Source organism: Camarhynchus parvulus, chromosome 4, assembly GCF_901933205.1.
Source record: "Camarhynchus parvulus chromosome 4, STF_HiC, whole genome shotgun sequence".
Lineage (NCBI taxonomy): Eukaryota > Metazoa > Chordata > Aves > Passeriformes > Thraupidae > Camarhynchus > Camarhynchus parvulus.
Window position 1 is genome coordinate 7,135,729 of NC_044574.1, and position 17,502 is coordinate 7,153,230.

The following is a 17,502-nucleotide window of genomic DNA, read 5'->3' on the forward strand; positions in this document are numbered from 1 at the left end:
TTTCATATGAAAGCAGCAAGTACCTTTCAGTGCACATCTTTCATTAGCATTTTCATTTTTTGTCCTTAAGGCCTCGCTTTGCACCTCACTCACAGACTTGTTCTGGGGTCCTGCAATCAGTCAGCAGAGCTGGTTGCAAAGAGAGGCTGCTGCTACCTGAGTGTTCATTGCAGAATCAGGGACATGAGAAATGACCAGATATGTATCTGCACACAAGCAGCTCACATGGCCATGTGCATGTATTTATCTGATGTAATTAAATTTTTCTATGTGTATGAGCAAAATTCAGCTTCACAGCTGATAAAACTGTGCTACCACTAATAGTATTACAGCAAACAAGGAAGTTCATAAAGTTCATAAATAAAATCACGGGATATTCAGTCCACACATGTCAATTTTTACAGGGACAAACCAGACTTTAAAATTTAAGCAAGGAAACTTAGAAATACTGAACTGACAAAAATGCTACTGATCTAAATATAACCAGTTCCAACATACTGACATTTACACTGAATAAAACCAGCAGTTTGAGTATATGTTCTTTAAACATCAAGAAATGAATAACCCCAACTAAAAGGTCCATAAACCCTGTGTTCTAAATGAATACAAACTGAAGGCAGGACAATAAATTGATGTTTCTTAGTACATCTTTATTTTATCAGGCAACAGTGCTTTTCTTCGTATTTAGCACTTAAAAACATATTAAAAGTCATTAGAGGTTTAAAACAGATAAAAATTATGGTTACAGAACTGAAAGTTGGAAAAAACACCACTAATGGATTTCAGTCCATTTGAATTTTACCGTTTTGTCGCTTTCTGCATAAGTAGAGAATAGAAAATTACAAGTGCTTGTATCCACCCAACTGACTTCATATCTGTGTGAACACAGAGGTTGTTACATGACAATGGGCCTAACACTGCATGGAAAAATGCAAAGTTCACAGAAAATGATCTTTAGTTTCATTTACGAGCCTCAGTCTGCGTAGGGACTTCAATGACATCAGTGGATGAAAGAAAATAATTATACAGCCATGTTCCAGCTTATCCAGATAGCATGAAAGATTAAGGGTTTCACAGACTTTCTTCTTCCGTCTATTCAGAATTTACTAAGAACTGAATTTTTAGATGTGACAGTTGCTTGCTGCCCTTTTAAACAGGCATTGATTTTTCTAGGAAAAGCTTTGCCCTTTAAGGGTAATAAGTATGTGTATTCTAGTAGAAAAGATCTAAGCTAAAAAGTTTTTAAGTCACAAAGATTTATTTTTTTTCATAAAACCCATGCTTCCATCACAGCTCAGAAAACTATACAGTAAGCATTCAGCATCCTGGAAATTTTTTAGGTCTCACTACCTTTCTCCAAACTTTCCCTAAGGTTGGCCATGGCCAACTGACTGCATTTCTGCCATTCTTGTACAAGCTGAAAATTGAAGATTCAGCTGTGTAGAGGGGCCAGGATTTCTGCACCTTGCTTCATGTATAAACTACTGCTTTTAGGCTTATATACTAAATTCCTGTGTGGGATCCCTATAGAAAAAAAAAAAAAAGAAAAATCTACACACAGGCCCAAGACACTGACTTTCCCAACTGATTAAACTCCATATGTAAAGTCATGTACATCGCAATTACTTTTCTGGCATTCCAACTCTTCAGAAATCCCTGAAGTACAAAGATATGAATTCCAACAGGGAAAAATGTATTTTAATAAATCCCTATCAATGTGTTATATTACAGAAGTTACAAAACAGCAGCAGCAACTAAAAGCTGCCTGTGCTGGGGCTGGCTGACAATACTTGCACTCCCAGCTCCACGCTTCCCTGACAATTAATTCCTGCTATGTTTTGGAAGGACTAGGAGTGACAAAGCTGAGTAAGATGAAAGGTCAGTTCAGCTTCTCACACCTTCACCTCTTTTTATCTATTGTCAAAGAATCTCTTCTGTTCTACAAACACCTTTCTATTTTTTGGAGCCTTCTGAAAGTCAGTTTTATACTGATGACATCGTTTCACTACCATGGATGAAATCATCCACAGAGCGCACAGATTTTTCACACAGCACTGCCTTGGGCAAGATCTTAAAAGGCAACAGAGCAGAAGAGTCCATGTTATTTAAATATGAAGAGAAGAACAATAATGAAATAAAGAAAAAAATAAATCATTTTCAACAGCAACAACTGGAAGGGCAAACAGCAACAATTTCATGTTCGGCAGCACTTCTTAGCCTTGGCCAGCACTGTCTGTTTATATAACTGAAAGAAAGAATGCTGCCCTGAACTTGCCCATTATCCCACAGAAAAGGTATTGTGGGAATGTTAGCTTTTACCTGGCTAACTTCCAGATGCTGGCAGAAAAAACCACCCTTTTAAAATTTCAGTCGACTGAAAAATACTTGACATTTTTCACATTTTACAATTATTCCAAGTTATGTATAAATTAACATAGGCCTTGAACTAAATCCATGTAAAATGCTCATAGTAAGATGATGGACTCCTGTGCAAAAGAAGGAATTGAGGGGTCTCAGAGCCAAATCAAACAGCCAGTACTGCATTACTCAAACCACAGCAGCTTTGCTGAAAGCAGGTACATTTCTAGAATAGCAGAAATGTTTGCAATGTCCATAAGAGTACTTGCTGGACAATGAGAGCAGAACTAAAAAAACGTGCCATCCCAATTTCAGGAACACAGCCTGCTGCTGTGAAGCCCAGCTGGCAATGTGTGACCAAGATGTTGTTTGAACCCTGCATTCCGTCATACAGGTAACAAGAGATAAATGCATCTTGCTATGCATCTAATATCTGCATGGGACCCACAACAGAAACTGCAACACAGAAAAATCATAGAATCATTTAGACTGGAAAATACCTCCAAGATCATGAAGTGCAACCTGACACTGCCAAGGCCATCACTAAACAAGGTCTCAAGTGCCACATCTACAGGTCTTTTAAGTATCTCCAAGGACAGTGCCTCTACCACTGCCCTGGGCAGCCTTTTTAATTGCTTGACAATCCTTTCTGTGAAGGATTTTTTTCCCAATATCCAGTCTAAATCTTATAATGTAGGTGTAAAGATAAGTAAGATCTCACCTCCTTTTCTCCGGGATAAACAATTGGACACACTTCAGCACCACAATGTATTTTTTGTAGTGATGGACCCACAGAAACCCGGGATTCAAGGTGTGGCTTCACCAGGGCTGAGCACAGAGGGACAATCAGTGCCCTGGTCCTGCTGGCCACACTACTGCTGACACAGCCCAGGATGCCACCGGCCTTCTTGGCCACCCGGCAACACTGTGGCTCATGCTCAGCCGCCCTTAACCAGAACCCCCAGGTCCTTTCCACCCACTCTGCTCCCAGCCTGGAGCTGCAGGGGGTTATTGTGACCCAAGGGGAGGACCTGGCTCTTGGCCTTCTTGAACCTCAGGCTCACTGATCCATCCTGCCCAGATCCCTTGTGTCCTCCAGCAGGTCAACACTCACACCCAACGCAGTGTCATCTGCAGAGTGCCCTCAATCCCCTCACCCATCAATAAGAATATTAAATGGAACTGGAGAGAACCAAAGCACAGTAACTGTGGACTTGAGAAGACCCCAACAAAAAATGAGCAAAAATCCCCTTTCTGTTTTAAACAGAAGGCATTTTTCTTGCTCTTTTCCATCTGGCACTTCAAGTAGCTGTCTTTACTCAACAGTCATCTTGAAGTTTTTAATAAGTCGTACAATGTGCAAACTCAAACTGAAAGAAATTATCCCTTACTTCTTCTCTTCCAAAGTTCAACTGTTAAGTAAAAATAGCTCCCAATCATGTCTCTGCTTTGCATCCCAGCAGGAGCAAGGGTACTCAGTGCTGACAGACCATTCCATATTCCAGTGCACAGCACATGGAGCTGCAGCCTCCTCACTCACCAGAACTCTGCTGGTTCATTTGCATGTGTGTCCTGTCAAGCTAATTGGCAAAATACAACTTCCCCATTCAAATTTACAGGAGGGGTTTTTGCTGTTTGAAGAGGAAGAGCTTTAATGGTGGAAATTACATTTTTAATTTGGAGAAAGCAAGCCCTTCAGTCACAGTGGAATGTTTTGCACAGCATTGTGTTCAGTCAAGCCACAGGTTGTGTTTTTAGTAAGTGCATTTACCTTAAGCCACTTCACAAATGAAAGCTCACTGCTCCCAAACTGTTTCTGTGTAGTAAAACAAGACACAAAAAGATTGACCAAGCACCTACTCAAGAGCACCATTAACTAAAGAATCCTACTCTAATTTGATGCCATGTCCAATAGATCCCAAAGTGCTTTCCCATGTAAGTTCACCATCACTGGCATGCACAGAATGCAGGGTGGGATGGGGCACAGAAAAATTAAGTGAATTATCCCAGGTCACTTCTGAGGCTTCTCACAAATGTGACAGAACCACCATGAACATCTGGGCCATTCCACAGCAATGTGGGACATCTGCTACCACTGCCATCTCTGCTCCCCCTTTCTCTTCCAATTCCTCTGGCAATAACTAGACCACATTTGCCCTGAAAGTCAGTACCTACATTTGACTTCAGTAGTCAACTAAGATTTTTAGTAACCAGAAACTTCTTCCACAAGAAAACAAACAAACAAACAAACAAACAAAAACAAAAAACACCAAAAAACCCCCAAAAAAACCCCCCAAACAACAACAAAAAAAACTTCAGGAAGGTGACTCGGTTCTCATGTAGGACATTAAATTCCTAACATAGGTCCTTCAGTGATGTTCCTTTTATAGAGAGGCACAAATCCCACACAAAGCAGCTGTATTTATGCTCAAGTGTGCTTCAAAACTAGAACACACATGTCTAACAATGTCATTGCAAAGTACAAAGTAATTTGGTTTTCCTGATTCCTAAATATCGTAATGCAAATGTGAAATAAGCTTAGTACACTTAGTCTCACTTTACTTACTTAAAAAAGAGTTCAAACAGGCTTGCACTACCTAAACTAACTCGATTTAAAATCACACTTAAGTAAATGCAAGCTGTTTCCCAGGTATTATATGGCTTATTCACTCCTTTCACTATGCACTCCTGTGATCAAAGACATCTTAGATGTAACAGGTGAGGTTATTTACTATTTATAAAAACAACCACTGTTTAATATTCTTTTTAGAATTAGTCTTCTAAAATGAAAACTAATTTTTATTAATTCTCTTTGAAAATCTGAGAGAGAAGTAGATGATTTTGACATCGTTTTTTCCTGCACAAAAAAAGAAAAATCCCCTTCTGCCAATAAATCTTTAGGGCACTTCAATAGCTGCTGAAATTGTGTAAATACTTCAGAATATTCATCATTTCTATGAAAGAATATCCCCAGGACAGCAAAAAACCGCAAATTTAATTTTCAATTTCTTGGGAGTTTTTTTTTTTTCCCTGACTGTGGGTCTAAGAAAATAGTTTCTATTTCTGTATTTGTTAACAGATTTTCTTTTAATGTATTTTTTTTAAACAAAGCCACAAAGCTCAGAAAAATCACTAATAGAATTTGACAGACTCAAAAAACAGTTCAGATGGAAGATGGTAGCAAAGTTATGAAAATCAATGCAAAAACTGCAATATTTACAGTACTTCAAGTTCTCAATTACTGGCTCCATGCAAGACACTCTTTTGTACTTTCTTAATTCAGAGGACTAAGAAAATAAGACTCATGATTTTGGAGAGTTCCCATAATCCTGAGTCTTTCAAATGAGTGGCAGAACTCGTTCCTCAACTGCAAGTAAGGAAACAAACCAATCTTTGAACAACATTTTGGTAGAAGTGTTATCCTGCAATAACTCAGGTTTAGTGTGCAGGATGCAGCCAGAATCCTTTCGATTTGTGAGCCCACTCCAACTCCCATCAATACCAACCAGCAGCTGAATAATTCAATGTCCTGCAGGATCCAAATCTGTTAAGACAGGAAAAGTTGTGCCTGCAGCTTGCTGTTCTCCTAATTCCTACTAAAAACCTTTTCTATTTCTTTCTCTAAGGAGATGGTTCTCACTGCTGAATACACAATGCTGGTTTTAAATTTTAGATGGCTGCAGGGTGGTCACAAGACAAATGCCAAGAATATTTGCACACCTCTCTATTTACAGTAAGAAGGAAAATCATCTGGATTCAAAACACAAGATCTTTTGAACAAAGACATGGTAAGACAGAGCCTCGAACACAAGTCTGCCAAATACAAACAACATACATAACCAGACCCAAAAGGCAACGTATTGTGAAACCTTTCAAAACCATACAATGCTATAGGAATTAAGTAAACTTCAAACTCCCCTGCAATACTCTCGTCATAGCTAATTTGTGATTTCCTGTACGCTCGGTACTAACAGCACAATGGAGCCTCTATTGTGGGCCTCCTCCCACAAGCTTTTAAAAAATGCAAGACATTCTTTTTATCTAGACTGGCGTGGCTAAAATACATCGAGCTTTACACAGATAAAAGGTCATTTTAGACGCTGCTTCTGTTCATAAAACTAAAAAATAAAAATGTGGTGCCTGGTGGTGCTGAGTTTAAAGTTCACAAAGGAGCAGTGCTGTGGTGGCTGAACTGCTGACCACAGATCTCAGACAGGGCAGATGAAGGAAGCCACTTTAGTTTTAGGGTAACAAGAGAAGATTCCACATTGAGAACTCTGCAAATTCAACACAATTCAAATCAGCTTTGAGAGTCTCACAGGAGCTGAAAAAAATAATGAAAATTTACAGAATTCATGGGATAAAGAAACTGCAGTATTCACTGCAAATCTTGATTGAGAGTGATAGTAGTAAGTCCTTTAGGTGCAAGTAACAAGTTTATGGAGGTATTAAAAATTGATATTGCATACTTTTTATCTTAAAGGATCCTGAAAGCTAACATAAGCCAAGCAAAATGAACAAGACTTTCTGCTGGTAGCAGAAATGAAAGACAATAATCCTGGCACAGGACAGGCTGAGAAAAAAGCACAACCAGCATAGACAGTATGCAGACAGAGTATGCAGACAGAGTATGCAGGAGAGAATTTGATGGGGACACAAAATAAAACCTAAAATGCTGCAGTGGCTTTGATCAGCACCTTAATGACCTTTCTTAGTCAAAAAATAATGTGTTAAAATGGAATTAGCTGCCCAGTTCCAGTCAGCATGGGAACGCACACACAGAATACTGAATTACTCAAGATCACTTCTCAGTAACCCTGATTATATGAATGGGAAAATCAACGACATGAGAAAGGCTGTGATACACATTAATGCTGTTCACTGAAGCACCAGACACACATTAAGATGGTTGGTAGACCACAAATGTGAAAACGCTCATTACCCAGTTGAAAATAAACAGTTTAACATATCTGGTACAACACATTAAAGCGAAAAAATATTTAAGCATCAGTTTAAGAGTTTGGAGACTGGCTTGTGGTTATCTCTGCTAAACACTTTTGTCCTGCATGACTCTGCAAAGACTGAAGCTACGCACTCAGCAAGAGACAAACTGGCTGCAACCATCTAATGAAATTTGACTCATCTGGGAATTTTGATGAACTGCCCCACACCACTGTTTCTGCTAAGCCATACATTTTCTTTGCAGGATTGAGAGTGCTGCAAATATGCAAAAAGCAACATCAATTTTGGACTGTTTGGCTTAAAAATAGAAGGTTAATTCTGAAAATCCATATTCAGGTAAAAATACCACAGAAGCTGATGGAAACTTTGCAATTATAAATTAAAGGCACAGGGATCTGCATCAATGGCACAGTCATTACCGTCTGTCAGCCCCCAGCAGCACCTCTTGCTGACTGTAAGTCTGACTAAGAGCTGCCTGGGGCAGTTCTCTCTTCCTCCAAACCCTCCTGCACATCAGCCCAATCCAACTGGAGAGCACACATCCTGGTACAGCTCCTTTCTGGCTCATTCTCCCAACTTCTGACTCACCCAAGCGCTATGATGACATTTTGCAGAGTGAAAGAAATCTATGTGTAGCAGCAGATGATGAAAATCCCCTGCAGTGCTGCTTCTCTCCTGGCTCTTTTCTGAGCTCTGCCTGGCCAGTGCACTGTCTGAGCACGCTGCAGGACAGCCCACTGGCCATTCCCCTGCCTGGCCAGGCACACGGTGCATGCTCCTGCCAGAGGACAGGAACACAGCTTGATGGGAATGCAGCAGGGACAGCCTCAGAGACTCCCACTTGCCATTCCTGCTGTCATCACATGGCAGCCACGGGCTAATTTTCCTATTGATCATGTTTGGAGGGTGGGAGAGAAGAACAATCTGCCACATGGCAGCAGCAACAGCAGCGAGCCCAGCTTCCAGAGGCCCTGCCATGAGCAAAACTGAAAGCAGGACCACTCTCTCTTCTGCTGCCTCAAGAGCTCAGTGTTCCTAGATCACTATCTGCTGTGGTTAGACCCTGCCCTGACTGCCCAACAACCTGTGGGTGAGAGTCTAGTCCCTTCTGCACATCCCAGACACATTCAGGTAAATGTGCACAACACTGGGCTGCCCACTGAGGCTTCCCCCACTGCAGACACTCCTCACCTCAGAAGGTCACACGTGAACCAAGCACAGAAGGTGCCAAAGCAACGCCTGCTCTGAAAGGCAGCAGAAGTTGTGCTCTTGTCATGTTCTGCACGGCAGTGTGAGAATTCATTGGTATTAAAGCTTTCAGCACATCCTGCCAGGACAGAACTCCCACTCCCCTCATCACAGGGTGTGCCTATATCCCACAGCAGAAGATGGAATCTATCAAAAAACACTGGTGCTGTTCAGGAAGACCATTAGAGCACATCCAACAATACAGAGTTTGGACTGCACACAGCAATCTGGAACTGTGACTCAAGTCAAGTAAAAAATGTTTCCCTGCTTCCTTCTTTTTTTTTTTTTTTTTGTGAGTTGGCATCAGAGCTCCCCTAAATAGACCAAAAGGAGAGGAGGGGTAACGTGGTGAGCTCTGGCACACAGGCAGAAAGCGTGAACAACTTTCACTGCAGACTTATGTAACTTTGCTGGTGGTGACACAACTCGCTGAAGGGTGGTTTAGGCACGGATAAGGGACATCCACTGACCTGTAAATAGAACTATTAAAATATGCCTTGAAATACCTCACGTAAAGCAGAATTATATAATCACATTGCCTTGTGCTTTAATACTGAAACAACAAAGGATTCATATGCAACAGAAATGAAAGCTTTCTATTAATACCTCAACTTCAGAATTAGAGAATTAGCTGAACAATTGTCCCCAGTCCCCAGGGCCAGCTTTTTCTGCTTTCTGCATAGGATCCCTTCTGGCTGACTACCCTGGAAGGTATACTGCAAAGAAGTTTCTCTAAAAGCCCCTTGAAAAAGGCAGGTATAAAAAAAGATGAAAATGCAAGGATAAGCAACAGTCATCCAAAATAAATACCAGCAAGAAACATGCTATTGTATTAGCTACATTTAATTCAAAGAAAAAAATAAAAAAATCAAACAATGTCAATTTTCAATTATGTTGATTAGAAGCAAACTGGATAATTAGTAAATAGAATAATAATATAGGAAACATGATATGTTTGAAATGAAGTGACAAAAATATTCCAGAAGAGAGAACAAGCTAATTCATAATCTTCCTCAAAAATTAATTTCTCATTCTGCTATAGCAAACATAAACGCTTTGTTTTGCACATCAAAAAACAATTAACCTATTCATCTAAGGCACAGATGTTTTTCAGGAAAGGTTTTTTTGAGCAATTTTTTAAATTTGGTGTTTAATTTTACGTTGTGATTTTTTTAAAATTATTATTTAATTACTGCTGGAACACCCATAGGGGTAAAGACCCAGGTTAAGGCAGGCTTGCACCCCTGGGCCGTTTTTGGCAGCCAGAGCCTGAGGGTAGGGCTGGGGAATCCAGATCCAGATCCTCCCATCCTGACACACCACAGATTGCAGCTACTGGGTGGCACAAATTAGAGGAGCGCAGGGACTGTCTCCTGTTCCTCGAGGAACCAGAGAGGTCTTGGGTCATGTTCAAAAACAATCTGAAGTTTTTACCCATTTCAAGCACCAAATCAAAGCTGAACACCAAAGGGGCCCAAAAGCACCAAAAACGAGTCTAATCTGGGGACTCAGCACCTTTTTTGTGTCATGAACCATTTGGGATTCTCAGTCAATTTCCCCTCCCCACACCACACAAGGCCATACACCAGTTTCAGTCAGCCAACACTCGGATGCTGCCAGACTCCCAAAACACTCCTGACCATGTTAATCATTTGGGGAGATGGGCTGAGGATTACTGTGCACTGGAAAAGATCCTGTCCTAATCACAGCTCCTAACCTAAACTGGAAAAGATCCTGTCCTAATCACAGCTCAGAGATCCTGAACCACAACTGGAAGTGCCACCGCGTTTCTCCAGCTCTTCCAGAGGAATACTGGTGAGGGAGCAAAGGGTTACATTTCAGCAGGAAATGGTAATTTTAGATTTATCTGCAACGCATGTTTTCCTGATCAATTCACAGACTAAAATGAATCATCATCTTTGCTCTTGAGGCAACAGGGGAGAAAGAGACCCAAAACTACAGCTGGGAATTTGTTTTCCTGAGCTGTAAATCCATTGCTTCTCTGTCTGGGAGTCAGAAAGCACGTGCAGCTGAGGAACTAAGGCTAAAGGGCTCTGTACTACAACTTTTATCCTCACCTTAAATTTTAGGACATGTTTTAAAAGTGTAACTTCATCTCTACTCTCACACTAAATAAATAATTATGGGGGCAGGAGGTGAGGGAGCCTCAGAGGAGGTTGCTACACTGCTGCACTGCCAACTGCTCTGGGATTTGAAAGCTTGACACATGCTGGAGTATCACCTCATCAATGCTCCCAGCTGGCTTGGGAGGCAAAAACCTGACTACTACTCTTAAAGGCAGGTCTCACACACAAGCAGCCAAGTGCTCCAGATAAGCTTCAAGAAATACAGTTATTACAAATGCATGGTACATAAGTCAAAACAAAATGGCAACAAGAACTTTTAGTCCAAAACATCAGCAGTTTCAAGTTTTAATTCTCTTATGTGAAATACTGCTGTATTTCAGGTAAGAGAATTAAGGATCATGTTGCTTCTCAGCATCTTTGCTTAAAAGACATTAAAATCTGTGCCTTTGTACATACTCACTGCTGTTCAAACTGCCTGTTAGTAAAATATGCTTTTTTACTTTTTTTTTCATATTTACAGTATCCACATAAAATAAGGTACTTGGGGAGAATATCAGTTTTCTCCCCAAAGGGATGGCCCAGTCTAGTCAGTGATCAGCAGTAGATGTTCTTATTTAATAATGAGGGATTGACTTCATGTTTCAAAACGTTGGCAAGTGCACTACTGTATCTGCATGATAGCACTTCACAGCGTGCAGCCCAATCCTAATCTCTCGGATCACACTTTTGGCTAAGAGCTGCAACCCACTCTGTTTACACTGCAAATAAAACAATAGCTCTCAGAAACGGAGAGATTCATAAATTGAAGGATCACACATTTCTAACAAAGGGCAGACACTATTTTATCTTTATGATGCAGAAGGACAAGTCAAGAGGTAACCAAACTGACAAGCATAAGGGCACCTGTAATTTGTTTTATCATGCTATCAGAACTCCACAGGCTGACAGAGTATCACAGCATATACAATATTTATGTTTCTACATGTAGTGTACTGTGTGCTCAGAAGCTGCATGCTCCAGCTACTCCTTAACTACATATGACAACACTCAACTGCAAAATCCACAAAGGTGACTGGAGGAGTTTCACTTCAAAATAGCAGTTTCATTGACTAAACTCTTCTACTGAGCATGACTACAGCATATCTTGGGATTATTACTATTTTATTTGCCAGTTCAGTAATGAAGTAACACACTCCCTGATGGAGAAACACTGAATCTCTGCTATTTGGGGGGGAATGAGGGTATGTTTACAGAAGGACAGAGAACATACCACTGACTCTGCATCAATTTACACCCTCAATGCCATCAAACAAACACAGAGAAGCTAAATTCCCATCCCAAGTATTATTCTATATTAACAATGACAAAAATGAGGGAACAATTTAACTCTCCCACTTTCTCTGATCTGTTTATCAACTGCAGCCACCTCATAAACACCCATTTCTTGTCCAGGCTGGAAAAGAGGCAGGTAGGGGGCAGAGGGTTGTTTGTTTCCTTTTGGTTTGAAATACTCCAGTGAATTGCCAATGGGCAAAATATTTTGTCACTATCTCACTCTGGGGATGGCTGACATAATAATAAACTGAAGAGGATGCTATCTGTCAAACATTAAGGAATTCCAATATTGAAATCTTACTGCCTTTGGGGGTCAATAAAGAGCAACATTACAAAAGACACTGAAGTTAGCAGCTTGGGCTGCTAATTTTACATGCCTGCTTCACCAATGCACAGCTAAAAATAGATAAAACTGATAAGAGCACAGAACAAAGAGATGCACTGGACAATTATCTTTCTGCTGGCAGTCTAATTTATACTCAGCTTTTTAACCCTTCTTTTTTACAAAAGAAACAGATTTTCAAAGTATTACTTAATGCAATCTCAATATATAATTATTAAATAATGTTTTATTTTTCTTAGTATTTTCTTGCTCCCGTCCTAGTGGGACAGAATAATGAGATTTAAAATATTTTAATAAGGGCATCAGGCTACTTGCCAAGGGGCTCGAATACTAAGTAAGAATATTTACATCTTTTAAGACCCTGGAGGAGGAATCAGTGCAATGGTCTTGAAACACGTACACACATCACAAATATGACAGTTAATTTTAATTTACTGGAAATGAAAGTACACACTCACTTCAGTTTATTAGGCCTCATTATTTTCAATGAGGCTAAAGGGATGATTAGCTGCTGTAACGTGGCCTAAAAGCAAACAGCCTTCCTCATAAGGACACTTACTAAAATATGTGAATTTGTACTAAAACACTGTGAAATTGTTCAATTTAAGTTACAACAGGTGAAATTTTAAAAACCAGCACTGCTAACAATATTTTCTACCATTATTCTGTCCAGCTCGGTTCTATGACTTAAATCCTGACTTTTGAATTTAATTTTTAGAGGAAAACAAAGCAGCACAGCAGTCTGACTCATATCTACACTGTAAACAGGCTTATTCTATGCTTTGCAGCCTTCTTTTGGTAACATTTGCTTACAAAATGATAATGTTTATAAACAGAATCGACATTCTGTCTCCTTATGTCTGGGGGCAAGAAAAAAAAAATCACCTTCAGAATAACATGACAATTTATGCCCGGCAATTCTGAAGGCATCACCCTGCGCATGTTATTCATGTTACCTTAAAAACAACACCATAAATGCATGCTTAAAAAAAAAATAAAAGCGAAAGAAAGAAACAGAGAAATTGAGATTTAGGGTGAAGAGCCTTACCTCTGACACACAACCCGTCCGCAGCTCTGCCAAAACCATCCCACCAGCCAGGCCTTAAGCACTTTTTTACAGCAATAAAACGCCGCTTTTAAACTTCCTGTTTATCCAAACACCGGCCCAGCTTTCCCGCAGCTCGGAGCCGGCACCGCTCACCCCACGAGCGACAGGGGGAACCAACACCCCAAAGCTCCCCTGGGGAGCCCAGTACCCCAAAGCTCCCATGGGGAACCCGACACCCCAAAGCTCCCGTGGGGAACCCGACACCCCAAAGCTCCCGTGGGGAACCCAACACCCCAAAGCTGCCCCGGCGGACCCAGCACCCCAAAGCCCTCCGGGGCGCAGCTTCAGCGCCCCTTGAGTTTGGTACTTCGGGACGACTCGCACCCCCCGCCCCTCGTTTTTATTTCCCTTTATGTTTTCACCCAACCTCAAAAAGCAGCCACCGGGCAAAGTTGCGCCGGCGCTGCGGCCGCCAGGGCAGCCCCGCAGCCCGCGGCGGGGCCCGGAGCGGCGATGACGGGCACACAAAGCGCGGCGGCGGCGGCCGCTCGTGTGTGTCCCCCCCTCCGCCCCGCTCCCCGCCCGCCCCGCACCGCGGCGAGCAGGCCGGATGGTTACCTAGAGGCAAGCCCTTGTTCAGGAGGTGCGAACTTCCCATGGAGGCGCCGCGCTCCGTCCGCGCCCGCCGCGGGGAGGAGGAGGACGGTGAGGACGAGGAGGATGCCGGGGGGCAGCGCCGCTCGGAGCCGCCGCGGCAGCCGCGGCATATGGCGGCCGCTCCGTGGGCGCCCCCGAACTGAGCGGCGCCTCGGTGCGCGCCCCCGCCGCCGGGCGCGTCCCCGCCGCCGCCGCGCGCACCGCGCCCGCCCGCCCCCGCGGGAGGGAGGGAGGGGCGGGGTGGGGCGGAGGGGGGGCGTGGGGGGGAGCGGCCGCTGCCGCCGCCGCCGCCGCCGCGCCCCCCAGGCTCGATCTCCTGGTTCTAGGCGGGCGCCAAGAAGAACGAGACAGCGGGGCGGGCGAGCCTGGCTCGGCCGCGCGCAGCGAAACCGAGACCTGCCCTGGGACGCGATGTCGCCACTGCTTTGTTTTGTTTTGTTCCGTTCTGTTCAAACTTCGGCAAAGTTAACGCCGGCTGCGTTCACAGAGTCACGGAATGGGTCATTTTGTGACAGACCACACCGGGTCATCGAGTCCAACCTCCCTGGTCAAACGAGGTTTTCCCAGAGCGCGCAGCTCAGGATTGCGTCCAGACGGGTCTGGAACATCTCCAGGGAGGGAGACTCCACACCCTCTCTGGACAATGTATTCTGTGTGCAGTCACTGCACAGCAAAGAAGTTCCCCCGCATGTTCAGGTGGAACTTCTGCCCATCACTTTCTGCCCGTTCCTGCCATCCCAAAACATCAGCACTTCTGGTGTTTCGCTGTACGTGTGATCCGGCTAAGGCTTTTCCCTCACGAACTAACAGGAATGAAAACAAAGCCATAACGCTCTACTTTTGCCCCCGGTGAGAGTAAGTGCCTCCTGTAGCTCCCCTGATCCAGAACTATCCCCGCGATCTTTGCAGGGTCGGCACCGCCGCGAGCGGTGAAATTCTAAAAGCATCGATTCGCCCAAAGTCAATGAATCCAAGGCCGATTTCTTCCCCACGGGAACGCTCCCATCGCGCCCACGTGGCCGCGGTCCCTCCGGGTCACCCCGCGCCCGCCATGCCCTCCCCGCCCGAACAGCGGCGGCGGCGGCCGACGCGAACCAAAGTGGTGGCGGCACCCCCGCGGCCGCTGGGTCGGGTGACGGCGGCCCCGCCCGGGCGCGGTGAGGGAGCGGCGGCCGCCATGGCCTCGCCGCCTCCAGCCCCGCGGCTTTTCTCTCCCGAGCGCCCGGAGCTCCGCTCCAGCCCTCCCAGAAACTTTCTCTCTACTGGCACAGCTGCCCCTTCCTCCTTGCCAGCCGCGGGCGGGAAGCGGAGCCGCGGCCGTTCGCTTGTCCGTCCCCACCCACAGCCCAGCCCAGCCCGGCAGCGAACGTCCCCTTCTCTGGGTTTTTCCAGAAATAAAACGATCGTTTCCTGTCAGCAATCGGCCCCGGCGTCCCTCAGGGACCCGGACCCGCTTGGATAAAGACAGACACTCCTGGGTAGCAAACAAGAGCAATTCACTGGGAGAACGGACAGGGCTGTAGATTTTTCCCCGGGGTTTTTTGGGAGTTGGTTTGCCTATGAGGGGAATATTTGAGCCCAGAGGTTATGAAGGGTGGTTTCAGCCTCTGAGTTGTGTGGATTTCAGGAATCTGCTCAGGGCACAACTCAAGGATTTTAGCATACTGGCAGCCTTCAGCAGCTTGGCTCCAGCTCCCTAAAAACTTGTTTTCCCCCATCATTTCCCAGGTAGTGTGTCCCTTTCATGGGATTATCCACCGGGATTGGGAGGTAACTCTCAGGACAAGTTTATGCAGCCTCTGATTTATCTTCATTTTCCTCCTGTATTCCTGGGAAAGGCTTTTGTGGCTCAGCACAGACGTCTCAGACATCCCTCAAAGAACAGCTTCCCTAAATTCTCACTGTGCATCACTAGGGCAGCATCTAGCCAAGCGCCTCATGTGGGGTTTGTATAAATAAATTTGGGTTTAATCACTTTAAAGTGGCTAACCACTTTATTGCCATTTATAGATGTTAGCAAAATATAAAAACACATACATATCAAAGCTCTAAGGAGAAAATAATTATTTTTTTCTCCCTCGCTGCTTCAGTTGCCATGTGGCAAAGTATCAGGAATGAGCATTAGGAGGTCAAACACACTTAAACCACAAGAGAAATATCTGTGAATACCAATATGGATATGAAAATCTCCAGAAAAAAGAAATTACTAGAGGAAAAGGAAAAAATCAAAAATTAAATTAAGAATTCAGTTGCATTTTTTAACAGAGAGACATAAACAGATCCAGGCACTGAGACCATGTCCTCGGTGGGGTTACATGACTGGGCAAATGTTTAGATCTAAACTGGAACTGCTGCTTCGGGGAGGGAGGGGAGTGTGGCGCAAAATATTATGACAAGGGGAGTGCTCTAAGTGAGGATAAGTTGGCATGATGAACAGATGGAGGATTCAATAACAGGAGGTTATTAATACTGCAGTTTGGTATTCTCTACGCTACTTCGTGAAGGGATTCATATGCTTGCTCTTTTTCCTTTTCTGATTGTACACAGACCTAACAAATACACACACTGTAGGTAACACGGGACTCAGGTCCCTCCTGGCACACCCATCACTAGTTCATGCTTCCTGGGAAAACATCCTGGGCTGCATCCTCAGCTGATGCTGACTGGACCAACAGCGTTCCCTCCAGCAGCAGCAGCAAGCCCAGTTGCACCTGCTGAAGGAAAGAGGTTATCTGACCCCACGTCCCCAGCCAAAAGGTCTCTGCACCCTGCCACAAGGCACCTGCTCCACAGAATAAACTATGCAGACTCTCAGGATGGAAAAGAACACAAAATAACTCAAGCAAAATTGAAGTTTTCCTTCAAAACACAATGCAGTGCTCTTTCTGCTTCAGAAAATGCAGCTCATTTTTCCCCAAATTCATTCCCCTCCCTTGCATGGCTGTCAGTGGCCTAGTTTTGGACTGGACATGAGAAAATCCAGGAGCAGAAGAGCTGACTCTAGCCAAGCCTTCAGTTGTCCCCAGCCATTTTGCTTCCCGCTTTCTCCAGCAGCTTGCCTGTGGATCACCTCACATTCAGTCATCTTCACAACTTTTACACCATGGCTCACAGGGCTACAATACATCTTTCACAAAGCCTAACAATCCCCATCCTCTTACTGCATTTGGGCACTGCTGTTACTGCAATCTCTTCTTTCAACAGCAGTGTAACACAGCTGAGTGTCTTCTGTGCCCTGCACTAAGAATTATGGCATTTTTCAAAGCCCCCAAACTGTTTCTTGGCTTCTTACGAGTCAGCTGGAGGAGCACATGCGCTGCAGAGCAAATACATTGTTTTAAGTGTATCTGTTAACAGCCACATGTATAATTTAAGTACAAGTTTTATTCCCCTCAGAATGGGCAACCATAAGGGCATGACCTTGGGCTTTCACAAATTCAGTGCATTAGGGCTCACTATCTTTA

The 17,502-nt window shown here is 43.8% G+C and overlaps 1 protein-coding gene across 6 annotated transcripts in view; it reads right to left on the reverse strand.

The window, feature by feature from the left end:
• CTBP1 (C-terminal binding protein 1) overlaps nucleotides 1–17,502 on the reverse strand; it is a 235,946-nt gene that overhangs the window by 52,039 nt on the left and 166,405 nt on the right. For 4 of the 6 annotated variants that reach the window (XM_030947040.1, XM_030947039.1, XM_030947042.1 and 1 more), the window contains exon 1: nucleotides 14,000–14,206. The exons of the other annotated variants lie outside the window; for them this stretch is intronic. In XM_030947040.1, coding sequence (XP_030802900.1) covers nucleotides 14,000–14,039 — 40 coding nt within the window. In that variant the 5' untranslated portion in view covers nucleotides 14,040–14,206. Of the gene's footprint in view, nucleotides 1–13,999; nucleotides 14,207–17,502 lie in introns of those variants that run through there. 6 annotated transcript variants of the gene reach the window in all.